This window comes from Rhinopithecus bieti, unplaced genomic scaffold (genome assembly GCF_001698545.2).
Source record: "Rhinopithecus bieti isolate Rb0 unplaced genomic scaffold, ASM169854v2 scaffold_29254, whole genome shotgun sequence".
Classification (NCBI taxonomy): Eukaryota; Metazoa; Chordata; class Mammalia; order Primates; family Cercopithecidae; genus Rhinopithecus; species Rhinopithecus bieti.
In genome coordinates this window covers 1,302,573-1,327,271 of record NW_016813033.1, presented here as the reverse complement: position 1 = coordinate 1,327,271, position 24,699 = coordinate 1,302,573, and the positions used below count along the sequence as shown (strand labels likewise).

At 39.3% G+C, this 24,699-nt stretch overlaps 1 protein-coding gene across 1 annotated transcript in view; it reads left to right on the top strand.

The window, feature by feature from the left end:
• The window catches only part of AIG1 (androgen induced 1), a 285,647-nt gene that overhangs the window by 87,910 nt on the left and 173,038 nt on the right, over positions 1-24,699 (top strand). Inside the window, 1 exon segment of the mRNA XM_017847604.1 lies at positions 21,016-21,117. Within this exon segment, the coding sequence (XP_017703093.1) occupies positions 21,016-21,117 (102 nt within the window).

Below are 24,699 nucleotides of genomic sequence, written 5' to 3'. Positions count from 1 at the left end.
TGTGCGTTTAGATATATGTAACTGTTCAAAAGATCGAGGACATTGTGCGTTTAGATATATGTAACTGTTCAAAAGATCGAGGACATTGTGCGTTTAGATATATGTAACTGATAAGAAACCAGGTTGCTTCTCAATCATCTCATGTATTATTTTCTCCTCAATTAAGAACCAAAGATTTTCTGCTTAGGTGACCTATTTAATTTGCACACGTTTATACTAGCTCAGAGTGGTCAGCTTTTTTGATGCTTCCAAGATAAATTTCTTAAACACAATAGTCACACTTTAACAAAATTTCACATAGATGCCCACTTTAAAATATATAACAGGGAAAACCGCACATTTATATCTAGACCGTTCAAAGGACAGAAGTTCTCGTCAAATCAGTAATTATTTGTGGACTCATGGAGCCTACTGTGTAGCAAGTTCTGAGTGCTAAGAGTCAGGATAATGTTGGCTGAAAATCAATCTGTCTTTCAAAGGTTTCACAGTCCAGGGAGGGCGGCTTTATAAGCTATATCAACAAGTAAATTAAAATAGGGTGTGATGAGTATAATAATACATGTGTTTAAGGTGCAGAGAAGTATCCGCAAAGCGAGATGTTTGAAGAATGACTAAGAACTTATTAGATGTATAAGTTAATGATGCGTTCAGTTGCGAGTAACAGAATACCCTCAGAAATCCACCTGGCTCACTCTTTCACTTCATTCAAGTCTGCTCAAATAAGCTCAGCAAAGCTTCTGTGAATGATCTATATGAATTAGCCTCTCATTATTCTCTGTTCCTTTGCCTTGCTTTATTTTATCCATGATGATTACCACTACCTGGCATATTATGTTTATTCTTTTATTTGTGTAGTGTCTGTCTTCTCTGACTTGGTTCATACTCTGTGAGACCAGGGAAGTTGTGTGTTTCATTTACTGCTTTATCCCAAGCATTAGGAGCAGTGTCTAAATAATTCAATATTAGTTGAGTGTAATCCAGCCAACTGTGGTTTAAATAATAAAGATATTTAATATCTCACAAGACATGGAGCTTTTTGACAGGCAGTTTCAGGGTGGTATTGCTCAGTGTGTTCATATTTTGTACTTTTTATTGAGACATGGTCTCACTGTGTTGCCTGGACTGGAGTGCAGTGGCATGATCTCGGCTCACTGCAACCTCCACCTCTCAGGCTCAAGTGATCCTCCCACCTCAGCCTCCCGCGTAGCTGGGACCACAGGTGTGTGCCACCATGCCCAGCTAATTTTTGTATTTTTTGTAGAGACAGGGTTTCGCCATGTTGCCCAGGCTGGTCTCAAACTCCTGAGCTCAAGCAATCCACCACCTTGACATCCCAAAGTGCTGGGATTATAGGTATGAACCACCATGTCCAGGCAGTATTTTCATTTGAGACTTGTACATTTTATATTTTCCACACATCTATCTTCAGAGTGTTACCTTTTTGTCCTTGGACATGCCACCTAAATCCTCAAGAGGGTTAATAAAGCACCAAGCATCACATCCTTCACAACCATGTTCAAGGACAGAAAAGGAAGAAACTCTAGGGAGCCCTCCCCAAGCGTCTGTTTCTTCATCAGGTGAATAGATTATTCCCAGAAGCTCCACCTGCAGATTTCACCATAGGTCCCATTGGTCAGAACCATCACATAGCTAGAACCAGTAGTGTGGGCCTGGGAAAGCAAGAAGAAGCAAAAGGAAATGAAGTTACCATGAGGGCTTAAACTTATTATGGTTTATCCTTAGGGGCTGGGCATATTGCTACCCAAACAATATCAGGAGTTTTAAAAAATGTAATAAGTAACAAATTTAGGGAATAACAATATGTAAAATAAGTAAAGACTAGTATGATTCTAGGAAATTTATTTTTTATGTCAGTATGAAAAATATATACAGTAAAGCTGATAAGACTAATCATGGACATTTTCTGTTGTAGCCAAAAGGGTATATTTTTTTCCCATTCATTCTCTCCCAATAATCATTTTTAGTGTATTCTTACCAGTAGTATCATAAACAACAACTGAAATCTGATATTTGAAGAAGTCCTTCTCAAGGAAAGATTTCTTACACATTTGATGAAATGGTTTAATTTCTAAAGCTCCATATCAAATTTGTCAGAGGTGTCCCTTGCTTTAGACCAAACTCAAGAGATTCAGACAACTGGGTTCAATAAGTAAAATCTTCCTTGACCACCCTATGGGACATTATCATGTCCCATAGATCATTTCACAGAGTTCTTACTCTCTCTGGGGAAAAAAAAATCACAGAAATATCTCACAAAATGAAGATATTTTCTTCCCATAATTGTAGTCATAAGTAAAATATATATTTGAAATTTGAGATCAGGAAAAGGTAGAATTAATTTTCAGTAACACTAGACATGTGTTTCCTGTCCTCAACAATGTGACCCACAAAACCAGGATCTTATATATGTCCTTGTTTTGGGGACCAGGGACAAGATGCAATATTCTTGATTTTAAAAGAAAAGAAAAAAAGCATTCACACTTCTTCTTCCTTCCCTGCATATTTCACTCCCTCCCTCTTTCCCTCTATCTCCCCAACACCCCCATCTCTCTCTCTCTCTGTCTCTCTCTCTCTCTCTCTCTCCCTCCCTCTCCCTCTCCCTCACCCTATCTCTCTTTCTCTTTCTACCTTTCTCCTTTCGCCTCATCCCTCCACCCTAACCATTGCTTTCTGTGTAGAAAAGGAAACAATAATTTATTTGCTCTGTGGGTGTTCCTGAAATTACTACTGTCCCCGTGGGTGTTTTGAGGTAACTCTTAACTCCTTTAGCTGGACCAAAATGTACTGTTACATCAACCGATAAAAAAGTAATTTCCCTTCAAGGAAGGAGCTAGTGGACCTTCCACCTACACAAAATTTACTAACTTAATTGTGCCCATGTGATTACCATTCTAATGATTTGCTTATTTTACCACAAATAGCCAGTCCAGGATAGGACTTTCATTCATTGTACCTTTTTCTATCCCTCTTATGGAACAAAAGTTAAGGTATAATTCTGACTATTTTGAAGGTGATGTAGAAACTCAGGTGGGAAAGTGGGAAGATGAGGAGAGGGCAGGTGATGAGGAGAGTGTAGCCCTGCCAGCCAGCTCACAGTCTGCTAAGCACCTCTGAAGAGCACATTTACCAGAAGTTTCCCTCCAGAGAATGTCCCTTTAGGTTAGGTCTGTACATAAGTAGGCTACGTCGGTACCTGATTTACCCATAGCAACAAATGTATACTGGGAATTTGGGCTATGTTGGTGAAGCTGTTGCCACGTGAGGAAATTGAAGAAAGCTATGCCACAGAGGGAGTGGAAGGAGCCCTTAAGTCTTTTCTGCTTTTGCGCTTTTCTGGGTTATCTGCTACTTTGTTCATTTTTGACCAGAAAAGATTGGAGAGGAATGTGAAGTAAGAAAAAATCCTATACACAAAGGAGTGCCATGCCCAAGTTCACAGGCATGACGAGAGAGGAATTTTATCACCTTGCCACTTGATCCTAAGGACATCTCCCCTCCCCTTGGTTTCACTTAAAAATCAACTATGAAATAAGAAGACTGCATTCATACATGCATACATAACTCAAAAGAAGGAAGACTCTGCACTCCCTTGGCCAGAGGGTACTGTGAGCATGCCCTGGCCCAGTGGGTGGCTGTTACACTAGACAATAAAATTAGCACTGAGTCAACAAAGGAAAATGGCCCCCAGATTCATTAATAAAGCAACGTTTTGGTCTGAACATTCAGAAATGCTACCTGCACCCACCCCATTAGCTCAGAGTTCTGAAGAATACACCACATACAGAGGCCTCTGCTGCCACCTGTTTTAGTTCCTGCCTGTGAGGGAACAGTTCCACTTGGACTTTCTGAGTCTTCTCACCATAGCCCTTCCCAAGGAGACAAAACCTGCAAACAACCCAAGAGCCTGAACAATGGAATGAGAACTGACTCTCACTACATGCTTGCTGTGGGCCAGGCACTGGCTAAGGGCTATACTGGAATGATTTATTTAATCCTCACATCCCCAGAAGGTAGGAATTTCCACATTCTCACTTCACAGAAGACTCTTCTGTTTTGCAGTTTTACAGATGGGGTTCCCATTTTATAGCTTGCCTGCTTGAGGTCACACAGCAAGTAAATGATGCCAGTAAATCAACCAGGCTTTGAACCCTAACACTCCAACTAACGGAGTGCTTGCTCTTAGCAACCAGTTATGTGCTGTATAATGACGTTTTCATCAATGACAGATGACATATACAGCAGTGGTCCCATAAGACTATAAACCTATATTATGGACTGGACATGGTAGCTCACACCTGTAATCTGTGAGAGGCCGAGACAGGCAGATCACTAGAGTCCAGGAGTTTGAGACCAGCCTGGGGAATATAGTGAGATCCCATCTCTACCAAAAAAAAAAAAAAATTAGCTAGGTATGGTGGCACAAACCTGTATTCCCAGCTACTTGGGAGGCTGAGCTGGGAGGATCCTTTGAGCCTGGGAGATGGAGGTTTTAGTGAGCTGAGATTGTGCCACTGTACTCCAGCCTGGGCGATGGAGTGAGACCTTGTCTCAAAAACAAAGCAAAAAGCAAAACAACTGTATTAGGGGCCAGATGTAGTGGCTCATACTTATAATCTCAGTGCTTTGGGAGGCTGAGATAGGAGGATTGCTTGAAGCCAGGAGTTCAAGACCAGCCTGGGGAACAGCCAGACCCTGTTTCTACAAAATATTTAAAAAGTAACCTGCTTGGTAGCATGCTCTTGTAGTCCCAGCTACATGGGAGACTGCAGTAAGACCGATTGCTTGAGCCTAGAGATTCGAGCTGCAGTGAGCTGTGATCACTTCACTGCACTCCAGCCTGGGCAACAAGAGCACGACTGTGTCTCCAAAAAACAAAAAAAGAGAGAGAAAAGAAAAAACCACCAACAACCTGCCTTTACTATGTTTACATGTGTTTAAATACGCAAATACTTAATATCGTGTTGGAGTTTCCTGTGGTATTCAGTAGTCTGTAGCTTAGGAGCAATAGGCTATACCACCTATAGAGCCTAGGTATGCAGTAGGGTATACCACCTAGGTTTGTGTAAGTACAATCTATGATGTTTACAGGATGGTAAATAGCCTAATGACATGTTTCTCCGAACATGTCTCTGTCATTGAATGATGCGTGATTGTACTCTAAACTTTTTGACAAACCTAACCTAATTTTGCTTTTCATCATTTGTCTGATAGACATTTTTAGCTATGTACATAAGGCCTGAGCTGACCAAAATTTCTAACTTTGGAGAATGTATCAGAATAAGAATAGGAGTTGTGTAGAATCTGGATCAAAAATAACTGCTTTATCTTTTTCCTTGAGGTGGCGTAAGAGACTGTGTTCATTTGTGCTTCTGTTGTTTCCCTTTGATACACTGTTTCACACTGTAGAGCCAATGGTTTTATACAGTTTTACAGGACAGCTTGCAAAGTGCAAGTTTTGACAAGAAAAGAAAATCTTTCCTGCTTTGTCTTCTCATTTCAAATATTGCATGCAGATTTTAGCTACCACATGTTTACCCAGTGTGCTTGTTTTTAATATGTGAAAATAAAGTTGTATCAGTAGAATTGGCTACCTTTAAAAAATTGGTTGCAAAATGTATCCAGTATATCATCTGTGAATCATCGCTGGGATTCCAAGAAGGCATAGTTTGTAGCTACACAATTGCAAAAAAACTATTTTTGGCAAGAAGTGATCCAATGCATTCCACAGCAGCATCCTAAAAACTGAGTGACACCTACACCGTGAAACATTTTAAAAGAATTACCAAAACTCTGCTTTATCAAGGATTTTCAGTCAAATCTGCTTTTCTTTTTAAATTTATAATTGATTCCTCCACCCATTTTAAACAAGGATTTGAGGTGGTGTAAGTCAAATCTGTCACTCAGGCAAACACTGTAGCATCCTGAGCCCTGTTGTTCATCAAAGGCCTTCTGTAATTAATCTTGACTGTTTGGGTAAGTGCCTTCTATATTATGGTGTTAAGAAAGGCAGAGCAACTTTCTTATGCCTTTTATCTTAAAAAGGGATGGAAGTAAGGAAAATGGAAAGAAGCCTTCAATAGACATTCTGGCAAGTTCTGTTATCGTATATTGAGTGCTAAGTGCCAGTCACTAAGCTAACCACTATCATATGATTTCACTGACTCTAGAAGAGCATCTTACCTAATAAATAAGAGACACTGAGCAACAGAAAGCCACTCGTCCCTACAGATTGTGATGTCAGGAAGAAGACTGGGCCCATTAGGGTGGGAAAACTGCTGCCATCCTGGCTGTAGCAGCTGGTTCTTTTTCTGCCTCTGTCCTATCCAAAGAAAATGCCTGCCCTATGAGATCTGATCAGTGATGTTTGATGAATGACATTTGTGCTTGAAGCGTCTCAAGCAAAAAGGATAGTAAGAGAGGAGAAAGAAATAAAAGCTCATGAGCGAAAAAATCACCCTCATGAAGTAGATTTACGTTGGATCCCCAGGTTCCCCTTCACGGATCAGTGTCAAAGCAGATGTTTCTCCCCAATCCTGGCACCTTCCTCAACTGCTGATACTCAAAGTTAATTAGTTTAGTATAACTGTATCTCTTAATTGATGAAAAGTGTTTTTCAACAACAAAAATATCTATCATTGATCCACGATTCTAGATGAGGCCTAAGCAGGTACACCAAATGCCAAGAAAGAAAGCTCTGAAGTGCTCTCAAGCAGAAAGACTGCAGACTCGTGGACAGTCTATATCCATCTTTGAGTCATATTGATTCCAAAGATGACCATTTATTTGCTGAATCCTTCCACTTTATTTATACAGCATAGATCATCATAGAAAAATTTTAAAGGCAAAATGCAAAAGTTCACACCAATTTCCACAATAAGCACTTATTACCCTTATAATAAGAAAGTCCCACAGAAAGGTATTAGAAAAGTCCTCCTACAACTACTCACTTTTGGGAAATAATTCACCATTGTGTTTGTAAGTGTGCTCGCATTTAAAGATGTTCATGTTCTAAATGTAAATGGCAAATGATTCATAGAGAAAAACAAAAAATATTGATGTGTTATTGATGCAATACCAATAAACAAATATGCCAGCCTCTCCAAAAGTTCTTTTCCCATTGCAAATTATGTGTATAACTTGCTATGTATTTTCCTAGTTTTTAATGTATATAATCTAAAATAAACAAAACAGAAAACCATAGCCTTCCTCCTCTCCTAGCCCCATAGCAATTCCAGAGCAGTGATATAGTCATTTGTGGGTGTCCTAGTGTGCTTGGAAGTCCCGAAATGTTCTTGTAGCCCAGAACACTCTGTTTTGTTAGTCTATTTTGAGATAATCCTTCTCTCAGTCAATGAACTTATGCTGAGTAAATGATTATAGACTAAAGATTAAATCAGAAAGATAAGTAATTTATGTTGTGAAAAACTTATCAGGTGGACTAAAAAATTGTCAGGTTGCCCAAACTCTCCCTAGAGGCAATAACTTCGAAGAAACCAAAAGGGAAGCCGAATTCTGGGTGAACTTGAATTGGATGATACTAGTGGCAGGTAGTCAAATTACTGTAATCTGATGAATTCATTTGTACAGCAGGGATTGACTGGCCTGGTAGACCAGAATGCTTCTTTGGGTGGCCAAGGAACCCTGTCCTGTCTACAAAGCTGGCGATGCATTTTTGCTCTTTAATGCCCATACACCTACTCACTATTATGATCATTTTTCTCCTGTTAGTGTATCTTTCTTGGGTAGGCTGTATTTCATTTGATTAGCCTTCACTTTCCACTGTTACAGTAGCATTCTGGTCAATAGTATTCTGTTACTCTGCTACTACACCCAAGGCATCAAATATAGGCATTGATACATAGTCATCTAACATAGGATGCTTCTAAAAAAAAAGCATGGTTGGTTTGTTAATTAACTTGTACTAGATTGGATTAAATTAGGTGTTTCTTACTTTTATCCTCAGGTAACTGAGATATGTTTAGCTGGATGTCTCTCCTGTGTACTTACAGCTACCCTTTGGATACTCACATTAATGTAATTTTATCAAACAACTATAGTCCCCTTTTATTTAAAAAATGAGACAGAAAGACAGCAAGAGTTTGATTATTCAGTGATTTTATGGTGGAGAAAAGGCACAAATAGTTTGTTTTTTTTTTTTTTCCCAAAAGAAACTTAAATCAATCCTAATTGATAGTGGTTCCCTAGCATATTAAAAATAGTCTTATGTGAGGTTTATGGATATCTGTTTAATTATTTTATTTATTGTCACTTGACAGAGAGTGAAATAAGTCTTGCTTTATTTATTTGGAGTGGAGTTCAGTTCTAAATGGATCTAACTCTGAGCCCATAGCAGGAGGGTTAGTTATTAGAGTGGTAAAATGTTCAGCTTATGGGATAATCTCACCTGTGTGAGGCATAAGACAACCAGATGTACAAAAGTTTCCTCCCTCTGGGCCTTATTTTCACCACGCCCTACCCTCTCACAATGCACACCACTTTGCTAACCAGACCCTTCAGACATCACTCTTCACAAAATAAGACTGCCACCACTAGAAGCCAAGCCCAGGCAATTTGGATTCTGTAAGTGGGAAAAAAATCAACCCTAATAGCCATCATTCTCATGTTTTGGTCAGTGGTAAAACTGACCAGATAGAGATACCTGAGGCTGTGAGAAGAGACAGAACTGGAGGAGTATGGCAAGATTGGTGCGGTTTCAGCCTGAAGTCACAGGGATGACACAGGGTACAACCTCAGAGACCCCATCTGCAAATCCAGAGAGACAGCTAGTCACAGGGATCCATCTGTGCAAGCTGGCATTCTGGGGAAAGATTCCACCTCAAAGATAAAGTGAGAATATGATGGGAGCCTATTAACTAAAATTTGAGTAGGGAAGGAAATGTTCAAGGTACAAGGCAAGACCCAGATATCAGTTAGGACCAGCAAGTATTCTAAGTCACTATTGTTTCTCTTTCTTATGGATATGAATTTCCTAGAGGGAAGATGTACCTGGTCAAATAATCCTGGTTGAAATGCTTTTTTTTTTTTTTTTTTTTTTTTTGAGATGGAGTCTTGTTCTGTTCTGTCATCCAGGCTGGAGTGCAGTGGTGCGATCTCGGCTCACTGCAAGCCCCGCCTCCCAGGTTCAAGTGATTCTCCTGCCTCAGCCTCCCGAGTAGCTGGGACTACAGGTGCCCGTATGCCCGACTAATTTTTTATATTTTAGTACAGACGGGGTTTCACCATATTGGCCAGGCTGATCTCGAACTCCTTGCCTCGTGATCCACCTGCCTTGGCCTCCCAAAGTGCTGGGATTACAGGCATGAGCCACCGTGCCCAGCAGAGATTTTATTAATGCATTTATTACTATAACAGACAAGAATGCTGCTACCCTGTGGCCTTGTGAGGCATGTTCAATCCAGAGGACCAACTTGATGATTTTTCACCATTCATGACCATTTTCCTTTCCCTTTAGTTTTTTTCTAGAATGATTAACCAGATTTACTTACCAAAAGTTGAGTTCCGACTATATGCAGGTTCTTCTAGGGGACCCAGAACTAACTATGAAATAATAGTCTTTGGCATTTAATTTATTTATTCAGCTAATTATTAATAGATTCAAAAGTATCTAATATGTACAAAAAGTGTTTAGAGAGATTGAAAGTGGCCAGGTGTGGTGGTTCATGCCTATAATCCTGGCACTTTGGGAGGCCAAGGCTGGAGGATCACCTGAAACCAAGAGTTCGAGACCAGACTGGAAATGAAATGAAACTCTGTCTCTACTCCCCCTGCAAAAAAAATTGAAAGCATAGGGGTCTCACTGCCTGACCTCACATTCTGGTTTGGACATTATTAACTTTTTGACTCTGGGAAAGTTACTAAAATTAAAATTTTCTAAAGATAGGTTTTTTTCATCTGTAAGAGTAGGTAAAATAATAGTAGCTACCTTAAAGTAGTTATGATTCTTAAAGAACATGTTGCTTTTGAAATCTCTAGCCCATAGATTGTTAAGACTACACAAAGGCAAGCCAGCCTTAATAAAGCACTGAGAAAGATCGCATGTGTATAATATTCTCAAAATGACAAAACTGTAGTGATGAAGAACAAATCAACAGTTGCCAGGGGCTAGTTAAGGTTGTGGGGAGTGTGTGACTATCAAGAGTTAGTACCAGGCCTGCCGGGGCGATAGAGTGAGACTCTGTGTAAAAAGAAAGAAAGGGGAAAAAAAAAAAGAGTTAGTACCAGGGAGTTTCTTTGTGATAACAGAATGCTTCTGTATCCTGAGCAGGGCGGTTGTGATACAAATCTATATGTGTGATACCGCTCCCACCTCCACCAAAAATGAGTGCATGGCAAAGCTGGTGAAATCTGAATTTGGTCTGTAGGTTATAGTATCGGATCAATGTTAATTTTCTGGTTTTGAGGATGTACCATAGCTATGTAAGATGATATCACTGGGGAAAGCTGGGGGAAGGAGACACGGGAACACTGTGTTGTCTTTCAATTTATGAGTCTTAGATTATTTCAAAATAGAGGGGATTTTGTTTTGTTTTGTTTTTGAGACAGTGTCTCTCTCTGTAGCCCAGGCTGGAGTGCAGTGGTGTGATCTTGGTGCACTGCAGCCTCCACCTCTCAGGTAAGCAATTCTCCTGCCTCAGCCTCCTGAATTGCTGAGATTACAGGCATACACCACCACATCTGGCAATTTTTTTTTTTTTTTTTTTTTTTTGGTATTTTTAGTAGTGACATAGTTTCGCCATGTTGACCAGGCTGGTCTCGAACTTCTGTCCTCAAATGATCCACCTGCCTCAGCCTCCCAAAGTGCTGAGATTATAGGCAGGAGCTACTCAAAATAGTTTCAAAATATAAGGCAGGAAAAGAGATGGGACAGTGTAACAGAGAAGAGATAGACTTTGTCTCTGTCCTTATGGAGTTTACATTCTACTGGGAAGAGAAACCAGTAATTACACAGTCAGTTATTTCTTTTTTTCTTTTTTCTTTTTTTTTTTTTTTGAGACAGAGTCTCACTCTGTTGCTCAGGCTGGAGTGTAGTGACGTGATCTCAGCTCACTGCAAGCTCTGTCTCCTGAGTTCACGCCATTCTCCTGCCTCAGCCCGAGTAGCTAGGACTACAGGCTCCCACCACCACGCCTGGCTAATTTTTTGTATTTTGAGTAGAGACAGAGTTTCGCTGTGTCAGCCAGGATGGTCTCGATCTCCTGACCTCATGATCTGCCCGCCTTGGCCTCCCAAAATGTTGGGATTACAGGCGTGAGCAACCGCTCCTGGCCTACAGTCAGTTATATCATGGTAACTGTGCTCATGTTACGAAGGAAAAATGTAACATGCTATGAGAGCATGTGCGAAGACAAGAGGCTGGAAGCTGGGACAGCTCAGGAGAGGCTTCTTGTTGTGGGGGTTATAGCTAAGCTCCCATTTCTATGGTAGGGTGAGCTGGGTGGGATGGTGGGAGGCATTTTAGGGAAAGGGAGCAACATTGATGGGGACCTGGAGGGTGAAAGAGCCCTCAGCAGCTTAGAGGAACTGGCCGCTGTGCAGGAGTCAGAGTTAAGTAGGCCAGTATTACAAGCACAGTGTTGTGGGGGTCAAGGAAAGAAGCAATTATGTTTGACAAGAAACTGGGGGAAGAAAACAAGTGCACCATGGTAGCAGTAATGGATAAAGCTTAGATTTTGAAATGGGTTGTTTTTTAATGAATTTAAAGCTGCAGTTATAAAACCCACAAAGGAATGTATACTTAGAGTATGTGATGAGTTTGGGAAGCCACACATAGTCTGGTGAAGAGGGTCCCTGGAAGAAGCTGGAAAGGGACTGGGAAGAGCATTTGGGGCTTGACCACAAAGGAAATTTGATTTTTTGTCCTGCAGGCATGGAGGAGCCATTGGGACTTTTGAACTGGCAAGTTCTTCAGAGTTTACTCAGACACCAAGATAAAGCATAGATGGAGTTAAAGAGAACTGAAGCCGGTGAGCCTGGCCAAGAGGCTACTGCAGGCGTCCAGGATAGGGACATTAGAGCCTGAAGCTGGGGTGAAGGCAGTGGTACTGGGACAGGGAGTGACAAAGGAGCCTCATGTCAGCAGGCCCAGCCAACAATGAGGGCCTCAGATCCTGGAGCATCTCTCCTAGTATGTAGGTTGGTACAAACGTAATTTTGCTTTTTGCAAATTATCCCTCTGAGGTCTCATGTAGGTACATAAAAACATACATGTAACACATCTACTGTGGCCTTGTTAGAAACTGGGAAATTGGAAAGAATGCATATATCCATTAGTGAGTGCTTGAGTAAACTATGGTACATCATCCTACAGTGGGGTTCTATGGATCACTTTAGAACCATGGAGTTTCTTAAAATATTAAGTCAGAAGAATTACAGAAGACTAGGTGTAGTATGACCTAATTTCATAGAATAACGTGTAGAGTGCATTTTATATATGTAGAAAAAGATCTTGAAAGATATACCTCTCCCTTTGGCAATAAAGATCTTTGCAGGTGAAGATTGTAAAGAATGTTTACTTTTTATACATTTCCTTATAGTGATTTATTTATTACAAATATGTTCATGCTTCAATGTATCTGTCTGTTGCACTTCTACATGAACGGTGTTGTCTTAGATTGGACTCCTGTGACCAGGCTCTGAGATGCAGAAGGAGGCAGCCCTTGGGAGGTGCCCCTGTCAGGAAGTAAGGAAGACAGCATTGGGCAGAGAGGGAAGCTCACCCATATTGCAGTTGTAACTGAGACACAGTAGGAACTCTTGAGCTGGGATGGCCCTTCAGAGTCATCCTAAATTTGGGTAGGGTCTTTGTATACTTGCATTAGCCAGTCATTGGGTTTGTACTGCCTTGAGGAGGGAGCATGACCTTGGACTGTTCCATTCCCTGTAGCTGAGGGCAACTCCCGTTGAAGGATGCAGCTGAGAACGGCCAGCAACTGATATTCCTAAGCACTGGCCAATGGATGCCCTGACTCTGAAGAGGGGATCTGGGAAAGCACTACAGTATCCATTACAGTTATTTGGTGTTAAGTTTAAAATTTATTTTCAGACCTTGCAGACCTTGCTTAATTATCTTAGCTTCGCTTTCACTAATACAAAGATAAAAGAGGAAAAAATGATTATCTCAATGTGAAAAAAATTAAATGAAATTAAAAAACCTTTTTGATTAAAAAAGTCTTGGCAATTAGGAGTAAAAAGCAATTTATTTGACTTGATAGAGAGTACTTTCTCCACGTTCCCCTTTCTCTGAAGGTGTAGGCCCTCTGCGGGCCAGGCTCTTCTGGCTTAATTTCCTCCATCACGTTGTGTGGCCTCAGGCCTTGCCTTCCACCTCCTTGACCACAGTCCACAGAGTGCTCTGATTCTCATATTGATATTTGCCTCCAGGCAGTCCCAGTTTCTGAGTTTGCTTCTGTTTTCATTTTTCCTCTCTTCTTTTTTTTTTTTTTTTTTTTTTTTTTTTTTTTTTTTTTTTTTTTTTTGTGGCTCCTAGTTATTTCCCTTCCTTTCTTGTGTGCTCAGCAATACATTTAAAAGTATATTTGTTGTAATTTATTTAGCACCTAGTGTTTCATAGCAGGAAGGTTTTTCAGTGTATCTAGTCCACAGTTCTGCAGAAAGCTAAACCCCGACTGTCTTCACCAAAGGCAATTTTTCCTTTTACTGCCTCTAATGTGACTTTCAGTTTTATTTTTTATGTTTTATTTATTTCATAAGTTCATTCACCTTTATCCCCTTCTCCTCTTGCTCTATCTTCTCTCGAATCTCAGTTTTTCTTCTTTGACCTCTTTTCTTTAATGGAGAATTATTTGATCATGAATTGTACCTATTGGGGCAAACTTTTCTGGTTTGTGTCATTCCGCTGACTTCTTAAAATCATCTTCCTCTTTATGTTTTTTGTGGTATCTATGACTACATCCCATACTGTTTTGTTTCTTGTGATTATGCATTCTTAAATTGGTTTGTTCTTACCGAGCCAGCTATTTGTGAAAGGATAGAACTGGAGACAGGCTAGGGAACGGAGCTAGGGCAGCTTGAATTTCCATCTATTTTCCACGACTGCCTTGTCCTGGAGAACGGCCTCTGTGTGAGCTCAACTCGTTTCTCTCTCCTCCGCTCATTTTTATCACAACCCTTTTGGATGGTGACATAAAGCTTTGTTTCCATCAGGTGAGCATGAGCCATATATTCAGGCTTGTTACCACCACTCTTTTCTTGTTGACCTTAGTGCACCCACATCCTGCTCTGGCAGAGATGACACACTAGCCCGTTTCCATGTTTAGCATCATCACCTCTGACCCCTAATGCCACACAGGGATCAGAGCATTTCCCCAGTGCTTCCATGCATCGAGACCTCATGTTCCCAGCAAGGGTCATTTAATGTCCTTCAGGGTTTGCCACCTGTAAAGACTGCTCTGTTCCGCTCGCTGAACCAGAGAGCTGCAGGATCTTGTTTCTTCCATCAGAGTCTCCCCATGTCCTCGTTTAATTTTCCTAACACTTGGCAGCCTTTTAAAGAGTGATGTTTGGATTATGGACGTTTTCTACTGTTTCATCAGTTTTGCTTCTATTTCTCATTCTACTAATTTTTGGTTGACTTAAGGAAAGAGAGCTTTCAGTCTTGCTCTTGATCTTGAAGTCCAGAGGATTATTATAGGATGATAGAAGACTTAAGGAGGTGAGAGAGGAGCTATCTCATAGATGATCTGAGAAGGGCTGGGCCATAAGAGTAGCCTGGAAAGAAGGAGATTTCTTCCTTACACACAGAAGGACAAAAATCCACAGGGAACATACAGGAGGAATTTTAGGTCAATAGGAAGAAAAGAGTAAAAAGGTACTTGCTCCTGTGGGAGATGTGGAGTCTGGCATGTACAAGGAACAGCAATAGACTTTATTCACTTATTCAGCAAATTTTTATCACATCCATGCTCTATGCCAGGCAGTGGGGAACCAGTAATGAACAGGACAAACCAATTCCTGTTCTCTGATACTTCACTTTCTCATAGAGGAGCCACAAAACAAGGAAGAACTGAGCAGCAGCAACAACAGTAAGAGCCTGTTGTCCGCCAGGTTCTATAATAGACAACAGAGCTGTGGAAGGTCTAGTGGAGGTGCTATTTAAGCTAGACCTGAGAGAACAGAGAATCCAGCCATGGGAAAGGAGGGAAAGAGCATTCCTGGCACAGAGTAGAAAATGCTATGGCCCTGAATCGGGAAAGAGCTTAATACTTTTCAGGAACAAATTACCGGTTGGACTTGAAGGAGCAAGACAGAACATGGCACAGGCCGAGATTGGAGAGAAAGGAAGGAACCAAATCATGCAGGCATTTGTAGGAGCTGGGTTCGTATTCTATCATTACTTCCTGAGTCAGTAGAGATAATGAAGAACAGAAATCTAGGCAAATATGGATAAATTGTAAATGTACCAAAATGATGAAGTTAAAACCCATGAAAAGAAGAGCATAACATCAACATGTGCTTTGGCAATTCTCTATATGGGGATTCAGATTTTAAGATAATTTGGGCAGAATTCATGGCATAAAAAATTAACATTACTCACAGACTTACATTCTAAGGAGAGGAATTCCATGTCATGCTTTTAGGAATGAATCCTAGAAACTGATTGTCCTCTGGAATAAAGGAGACTGTGGCATTTTAGAGAGCCCTAAGCTTCACTATGCATTTCTGAATTTGAGGGTATGGTTGAGGAAAATCAGCCAGAAGGAGAGGACTTGGACACCCAGGATTCCATAGATCTCGAAAGTAGGAAGGCAAGGGTCCTGCTGAAGGAAACATTCACTCTTTGCATAGGGGACCTCAGAGACGAAGCCAGATAGCATGCACAACACCCAGCTTATTCTCATGCCCATACTTTCTCTGTTTGCATAGAGAAATCACAATTGGAAACATTTCTAAAGATTACCCTTCTGCAACAGAAAGAATTGACTGGAAAGTAAGTCATGAAAAAGAAATCTGGAAGCAAGGTAATAGAGCCCCAAACAGAATTTAAACTTTTTCCTATGAGTATTTGGTAAAGTCTGAATACTGACATATCAGAATATATATAAGATTTTATCCAGTTGAAGCTGCAGACTTTAAGGATGTATCCATTTCCTCCCCTCTTCCCTCCTTCCTTCCCTCCCTCAACAGTGAATGTTTGAGATGATGCTATCCAGCCTTTATAGACCAATCTATAGATAAGTGACTCTTCTTTTTAGCCTTCTTCATGGCAAATTTCTCTCCAACATCCTTTGCATTCTAATTGGTCTTACCAAATTCCAAAGAATTTCCCATTAATCAATAAAACTTCTTAGAAGTGGACTAAAGCTGAAGTTTCGGCTTCTGTTAGACTCCATGTGAGAGACTCCTTTCAAAAGGAGGCAAACTGTGAATCCAATTTTCTTTTGGCATTAATTTCCTAGTAGTTCTGGGGGTTCAAATGAGACATCAATGACTAGCTGTCACTCAAGTATTTTATCTCAAAGCTTAAAGGACTGGAAAGTGACTGTGCTCCTTCCACTCTCAGTTCAAGTACAGTATTCTGTTCCTGGCAGCCAAGAAGCAGCAGGTGTAGGATGAGGAATAGCTGGCCATTGCTCCTGGCCAGAGAAGGCACTTCTTCACAACAGTGGAAGGTTTCAGTATCACTTAGCCTGTCCAAGAGAAACTATTTTTGTTCCATATCCATGCCCTGGTAGGAGAGTTCAAATTTATTTTGGGTTTGCTGATGGCTATACTATCAGGAGGATATCAGTGCAGGAAGCCAAGAAGCTACCATCTGTTCTGTGTTTGTATCTAAAGAATTATTTAGAAGACTGATTACTCAGTTAGCTGGGCCTCCTGACCTTCTAGTATTACACTTAGAAAGGTAACTAACACTTTCTTGAAAGTCACTTCACTTTTAATAACCCATATAATTCCCTCAGTATAAGGTAGGGATCAAAGTATTGACCAAAGCTTCACACTGAGTCTCATGTGTTGTGGATGCTGTGAATGATCACTCGTGGTGAACAGAAAGTGACTCCTGATAGTGGTATGTTAGTAAATATTTAACAGTGGGCTCTCTCTAGGGAAAAAATACCTGATACATAGCATTTGTCAGTTTCCATGATGAAATATTAAGAACAATTTTATAAATTCAAAAACATAGATGAAATACAGCAATTCCACAAAAGACAATAATGACCAAAATCAACTCAAGCAAAAGTAGGAAGCCCAAATGGCCCTATATTTATTAAAGAAAATGAATTCACAAATCTACCCACCAGAAAAATTGCAAGTCCAGACGGCTTTACTAGGGAAGTATATCAATTGCATAAGGAATAAATTACACTAATCTTGCACAAAACCCTTCAGAAAATAGAGGAGGAAACACTTCCCAACTCATCTTTTGATTCCAGAATTTATACTATTACCTGAATTAGGTGAAGACATTATGAGAAAGGAAAATTACAGATCAGATATCAGTATACTTCATGAATAGAGATGAAAAGAAAATTCTTTGCAGAGTATCAGCAGATTGAATCCAGTAAAAACATATATATATTTATATAAATTATAATATATGATGACCAGGAATGTAAGGTTGGTTTGACTTTCAAAATCAATTGATATAATTCACCGTATTAACAGAATAAATAGGGAAAACTATATGATCATCTCAAGATATGAAACAAAACCATCTGAAAAAATTCAAAAATTAAGCACTTATTCATTGTGTATGTATATTATTCCCAAATAAAGTAAGAATAGAAGAGATTTTTCTCAACTTGATAAAAGACAACTAAAAGAAGCCTACAGCTAATATCAAATTTAAGTGTGGAAAGACTGAACACTTTCCCTAAGATAGAGATGAAGGCAAGGATGCTCACTCTCCATCACTTCTATTCAGCATATTGCTGCAGGTCACAGGCAGTGCAATAAAAAAAAAAGAAGTAAAATGCATAAAATTATAAGGGAAAAACACTGTCTTTATCTGCAGATCGTATAAGTATAAAATGCAAAACTATTTCTAAAATAGCGACTAGAACTACTACATGAATTTAGGAAAGGTGTAAAATATAACGTCAATATTCAGAAATTGGTTCATTTTTATAAACTAACAAAAAAGAATCTAAAAAAATATAATACTCTCCACAATAGCATCACAAAACATGAAATATTTATGGATAGGTTCAACAAAATACATGCAATATCTGTGCATTGAAAACCAAAAACATTGCTGAGAGAAATTAAAGAAGACCCAAGTTAGGGGATATAAATGATCTTCACGGATTGGAAGATTCAATATTGTTAAAATGTTAGCTCTCCCCAAACAGTCACCATGAGAATTCTAGCAGGATATTTGTATAAATTAACAGTCGGAGATTCTAACATTTGAATGGAAATGCAAAGGACTTAAAAGAGTCAAAACAATTTGGAAAGAAAGAACACAGTGGGAGCCTATGATAAGCAGAATTCCAACATGACGCCAAGATTCCATCCCCTGCTGCACCAGCATGTACAATCCCCGTCCACAGAGTATCAGAGAGACCCGTGAATATGATGGGATGTCATCCCCTTGATTAGGTTATGTTATATGGCAAAGGTGAAGAGATGTGCATCAGTGGCTCCATCCAGGACTGAAGTGGCTTCATGCCTATGTTTAGACACCCAGACCAAATGTAAACCTTTGGTCCTTACCCTCCAGAAACAGATGTACCTTTACCACCCTCAGGTTAAGGCAAACACACATTTATTGCACAGTCTACCTTCAGGTTCAGGCTGGAGGGGGAGATCCACAAATGCCCCAAGGCATACTCATGACTATGTGGGCAGGGAATTCCAGGCTCACAGTTACTCCAGGTGTGATCTCCAAGGGAAGAGGTGCATGCTCCGCGTAGATAAGCCACTTGGCCACAGGATCTTTTCACTCCATGGGAAGGGAGGAGGCTCAAGGTAGCCGAAGTAGAGCCTCCCCAAGCAGAACATCTCAAACTTATATGTGCATAAGATCTTATTGAAATGTACATTTAAAAGCTTTCAGGTGACATGAGTGCTGCTGATCCGCTTTGAATAGAAAGGCTGGAATCATGGAGCGGGGTAGTACTACTGTGTTGCCTGGTGATGCATCCCTGGCATCGGAGCACATGATCAGCCCTAATTGGTTTGGTGTCACTTGTCACATCTATCCAGCAAAAGAAGTGAAAACAGGAATGGCTATCTTTAATTGTTTACTGTCTGTCACTAGTACCTTTAGGTGTGATATCTCATGTAATCCAAGTACCAGCTTAGAAATGCTAGCCAGTTGCTTAAAGACGTTCTTCTGATCTCATAGCATCCCTTATTTTCAACCTTTTATCTGTCCCAGTTACCCAAGCCATTGTGCTACAAAATCCCTAGGATCCTTAAGTTTTCCTAAACCCTCTTTTTCCTAAGTCCTCATTTTCACAGACCTCAACACAGCCTGGGAAAACATCCTGGTTGGTTCTATTACAAAATCTTGTTCTTAGATCTCTGTTGAGTCCTCCTGATTCATGACAGTCTTCCTTTTAAATATTCTATGGACTTCCTAGTACATTATCCATAGCAGTGCCCCAAATCCTTTGTACTCAGCTCTATTTCCAACTGTCAGCAAAAGTGCTTGCATTTCACTTTAAAGGGAAGGATGCTTCATCTGTATTTATAATCCTAATCCCTTTCTTTTCCTGGGCCTTGCTTATCAGTCATTCCCTTTCTATTTCCTTTTACTCTGACTTTTAGCCAATCAAAATACTGCCTGGATCTCCTATTTTGTAAGATCATACACACCTCCTAATCCCTGTTACATGTCTCAGACAGCCGGCCTCCTTTGCCTTCCCTCACTGCCCATTGCCATGAAACGGGAGTCGCCTTTTACTGCCTCTACCTGCCACCTACCACCACTTTAATTTCTTTCATTCTGGCCTTTTCTTCCACCAGCCTACCAAAACCACCAATTTGAAGTGGCATTAAACTATTTATTATTTTTATTAATAAAATATGGGAGCATGAATGAGATATAAAATGAAGTCAAAATTGTTTCTAATATTTATGCTATATTTTTCCATTTTGTAGCATTTTTTATTTTGAGACATCACTCTACAGAGACTTTTATCTCTTCCTGTGGGATGGTTCCCTTTCTATGCTACATTTTTTGACATTTACAAAAACATACACTTCTTCTTTTAAATTCAGTGCTGAAGGTTAAGACCTCGGGCCATTCATTATTTTATCTGAACTTCTTTTCTCACCATTAGTTGGAAGAAGGGTAAGATAATACATTGAGTATTCTACTCTCTTTTGATGATTATGTTGCTGTTGGGCCAAAATAAACCTTTGGAACTCAGATGAACTTCTAAGTTATTCCAAGAGAATTAGGAATCTTCCTTTACCCTCCATGGACCCAGCTTCTCAGTGCAGCCAAAGCCCTTGCTTAGTCTGTATAAATTAATACATTTGCTGGAAATGTGACTTAGGAGATTTTATAGCAGTGGTTTCAATGCTGGTAGTGGTGAAGTGGAAATTTGAGAATGTGAAGATTAATTTAAACCACATGATGGGTTCAAGGAAAAGGGACATACCCGACAGTTTCCTGAATGTGTGCTAACCCTAGATAGTGGGTAATGGGATCCGAAAAAAACCACCAGTGAACTTTTAAACCCTCTCCAGAGGAATCAGACCAGTACAGTTAGCCCTGAAACAGAGCTGTTCATGAAAACAGGCCTCTTCTTTCTCCCTCAGAAACCAATCCCTTTGCCTGAAAGGACACAGTTGGGAGATCAGAGACAGAGGAGGCACCTTAACTTTTACTACTAATGAAATGAAGCTAGACCTGTGTTTCCAATCATTAGCTGGTTTACCGATCTGTCTTTCATCATAGATTCCAAATTCTGTTGGGTTCTTTTAACTATTGTTAACCAATAAATTGTATGTTGTGAATAGTCAATGAACTTGAAATAAAAGATTTCTTTTTCCTTCCAGTTTGTTGTAGCAGTGTTCTGGATCATTTATGCCTATGACAGAGAGATGATATACCCGAAGCTGCTGGATAATTTTATCCCAGGGTGGCTGAATCATGGAATGGTGAGTGGATTAAAACAAATGGCTTTCTTTTATTTAAAAAAAAATCTATTAAATAGCTATTATCTGCTATTTAGACCTTCCATAGAATTTGCCTAAAAATCCATGAAATCTTGGAAGGTTATAATGGGAGATTACAATTAGAGAATACTGTAATATTTACTGAATATAAATAGAAACGTCTTCCCATGGAATTGAGTCATTATTCAAACTATGTAGTAGATGAATCCACAGATTATTAAGGTAGGTGTGTCAGTGGTGTTAAATAATATAACTAGCCAATTCTGGGATGAATTTAATTTCTGTGCCATTAGAAGGCTTGTCCTCAGAGCCTAGGTTTGGATTCCCACCTACACAGCCACCAACCCTCCGCTCCACCTGCACCTCACATTGACAAGATTTTGTTGGAAGTAACTACTGCAGCTGGACAGTTTCCCTCAGATGGGCAGCAAGGCTGTTACTTTCTCTCGGAGATCTGTTGCAAGTATTTGGAGGTGTCTTTAGCAGTGGGATTGTTTGCCTCTTAGGGTTCTGCCCAAGTTAGGGTGTTTGCCTGTGGCTTTGAGGCCTTTTCCTTCTTCTCAGTCTAATTCTTTCTTATGCTTTAGCCATGATGTTCCCCTCACTAGTTTCAAATCCAGTGCTTTGGATGGTTTTCACATCATTTTACAACATTTGAGGATATATTTTCTGCAGTGAAATTTTGTGTCATCTTCCCTTTCAGCTTTTGGAATTGAACACTACTTTATTATTAACTAAGAAGCATGCATTTTGGTTACAGCAGTTTTTAGAACATGTCCCGGGGTGTTCCTGGTGAAAAGGGCAGCCCATCACAGGAAATTATAGGGGAAGGAAGAGCTGGAAATCATGAGCCTTGAGTACAAAATAACAGTTTCCCTTCTGCCCCCAATTTTGGTATATTTGAAGAAAAGTGGTGTGTCTAGCAAACAAACATCACTGTACTGAAGGGTTTTGATCAATCCTTCCTTAAGCCAATTCATCAAAAGTGGCAAATCTCAGAGAACTGGATTTTTTTTTTAGTTCAGTTAGAGCCACACTCTTGAAGGATTAGCATGGCACTTCTGGTCTATTTCCAAACACATCAGCTGGGTCTTGTCAGTTCAGTTTAGCCATCCATGGGGCCTGGCATGGTTACTATGGCCCTCTCCAACTTTTTCCTTTTCTTGAATGTGAAAAGCACGTCGTAACTCCATGCCTTTGCAATCTTCTGCCCCAAATGCCCTTCTCAGTCTTTCCTGACAAATTCCTGCTAGCTTAGTTCCTATCTTCTTTAAGAAGCCGTTCCTAACTCCCCAAACAAAGTTAGCTATTCCGTTACTTGTGCTTGTACAGCGCTTTCATATCTCTATTATGCATGTCTGTATCCCCACAGAAATATTAAGCTCCTAGTGCAAAGCAGCCTTTGAATTCCAAGCACTGTGCCCAGTTGTCTGGCATACAGTAGGATCAATATATATTTATTAAATTGATGAATGAATTCACTATAGCTGATTTCCATAATTCTTTGTCAGTTACATAGCTACTGTTTGTTTATTTATTTTATTTTATTTTATTTTATTTTATTTTATTTTATTTTATTTTATTTGAGAATATACTGTGTGCCAGGCACTCCACAGTGATTGTATCATTAAATTTTCACAATGGCACTGCAAATAAGGAATGATCTCAATTACAAATGAAGAAACTGAACCTCAGAAGGATTATATAATTTGCCCAAATGACATAGCTCAGGGTGGTAGAAGTGGGATCTGAACGCAGGCCTGTCTGGCCTCAAATGTGTGGCCACATTTTATCTGAACAAGCAAAACATTAATTGATTCTTGATAAAAAGAGTAGCATTGTATAGCTTCTACAACAGTAAGTTAGCAAAATATAAGAGAAACATCTTCAGGGTATTTTAAAGCTTACTTTCAAGCTGTTTAGCATATTTTAGCTGTCTAAGATAAACCAGTCAATAATTAGATACATATTTTTAAGAAAAAGACTATGAAATTCCTTATCTCCAAGAGCTGAGTTGTAAATGGAGATAGGCTTTATAAATCATCACTTCAAACGTTACACCAAAAAACATTGTCATGTGTTCAATCAGGAGCAGGCTGTGGCCTATTATGTGTGGCCTAATACGTGGCAGGCATATTCTTGTACAAATAGTATCCTTTATGACATCTCCAAATATGAGGAGGAGTAATATCACCTAGATAACTAATTAGAGTGTCCAAATTGTGAGTATTAAAGGGAGACTCCTGAAGTTGCAGCCTCCAGTTGAATGTGAAATGATGTCAGTTACCTTGTTCTGACATTAGGAGAAACTTTGCTAACAACAAATAATTGCATCATGTGCTATAGAATTAAAGTCTCGGCCACTTTGGCCTATTGTTAACAGGCCCGAACTGCACAATATTACCTTCATGCCAGAGAATGAATCACAGCCTTTGTGGATCCTGGTTCTAAATTTTTAATGTTTTGAACAAATGGTTTATTAAGCATGTATCCAGCCATTAGAACTTTGACTTGCCTCTGTTAATTTTACCTTGATTCACTTTGATGTCTTAAAATTTCTACTCCTGGAGACAAATACTACTTAGAAACACCAGGAGGAATTGAATGACACAAATATTTAGGAAAGAGAAAAGATAAATTAGTTAATATGTCAAATCCTCTAAGATAATATGAGCTCAATAGATTCTTTCACAATGAATTCTGTGTCCTAATAGTGATAAATGACCAGTTCTTTGTTTTTCCTCATGTTCCAATTGATAGTTCCAGAATTACTGAGGAGAAAGAAGTTGTGCATGGTGGCTCAGGCATACTTTGCAATATTAAGCAATTTACATTACTTGAATTCTGTATCTGTATAACTATAGATACAAAATTGATAAACTATGCTGCTGATCTTTTAGCCTAGCAATTAAAATATGAACATTAAATGCTAGAATTATGAATAATTTTCATAAAATGTGTAATAAAATGACATTTCAAATAAATGAGCATTTTCCTCTTTGTTTAAATAATATTTTAAGTTTTAATAACTATTATAATTTGTATTTGCTTTTAATTCTAATTGGTTTTAATATTAATTTAAAATACACTTTTAAATATATGGAAATAAGTCCATTCAAAATTTCTTACCAGTCTGGATAACTTGGTGAAACCCTGTCTCTTAAAAAAAAAAAAAAAAAATTAGCTGGATGTGGTGTTATGAACCTGTAGTCCTAGCTACTCAGGAGGCTGAGGTGGGGGAATTGCTTGAGCCCATGATGTCAAGGCTATAGTGAGCCATGATCATGCTACTGCACTCCAGACTGTGTGACAGGAGTGAGACCCTGTCTCAAGAACAAAAAAGTTCCCACATTTGTTTTAATGTATGTATTTTAATTGAAAATTCAAATTGTATACATTTTGATTGTAATTTTATTTTCGATTGATCTTTTAGATTATTACTATCAGTAGAGCGAAAATTTTGTGAAATTTTCCATTATAATAGCATATTTAATAATTTTGCTGAAATGAAGGCAAGGAAAATATAGTTTTAGAATATTTATATTCTTATTATATTAAATATTT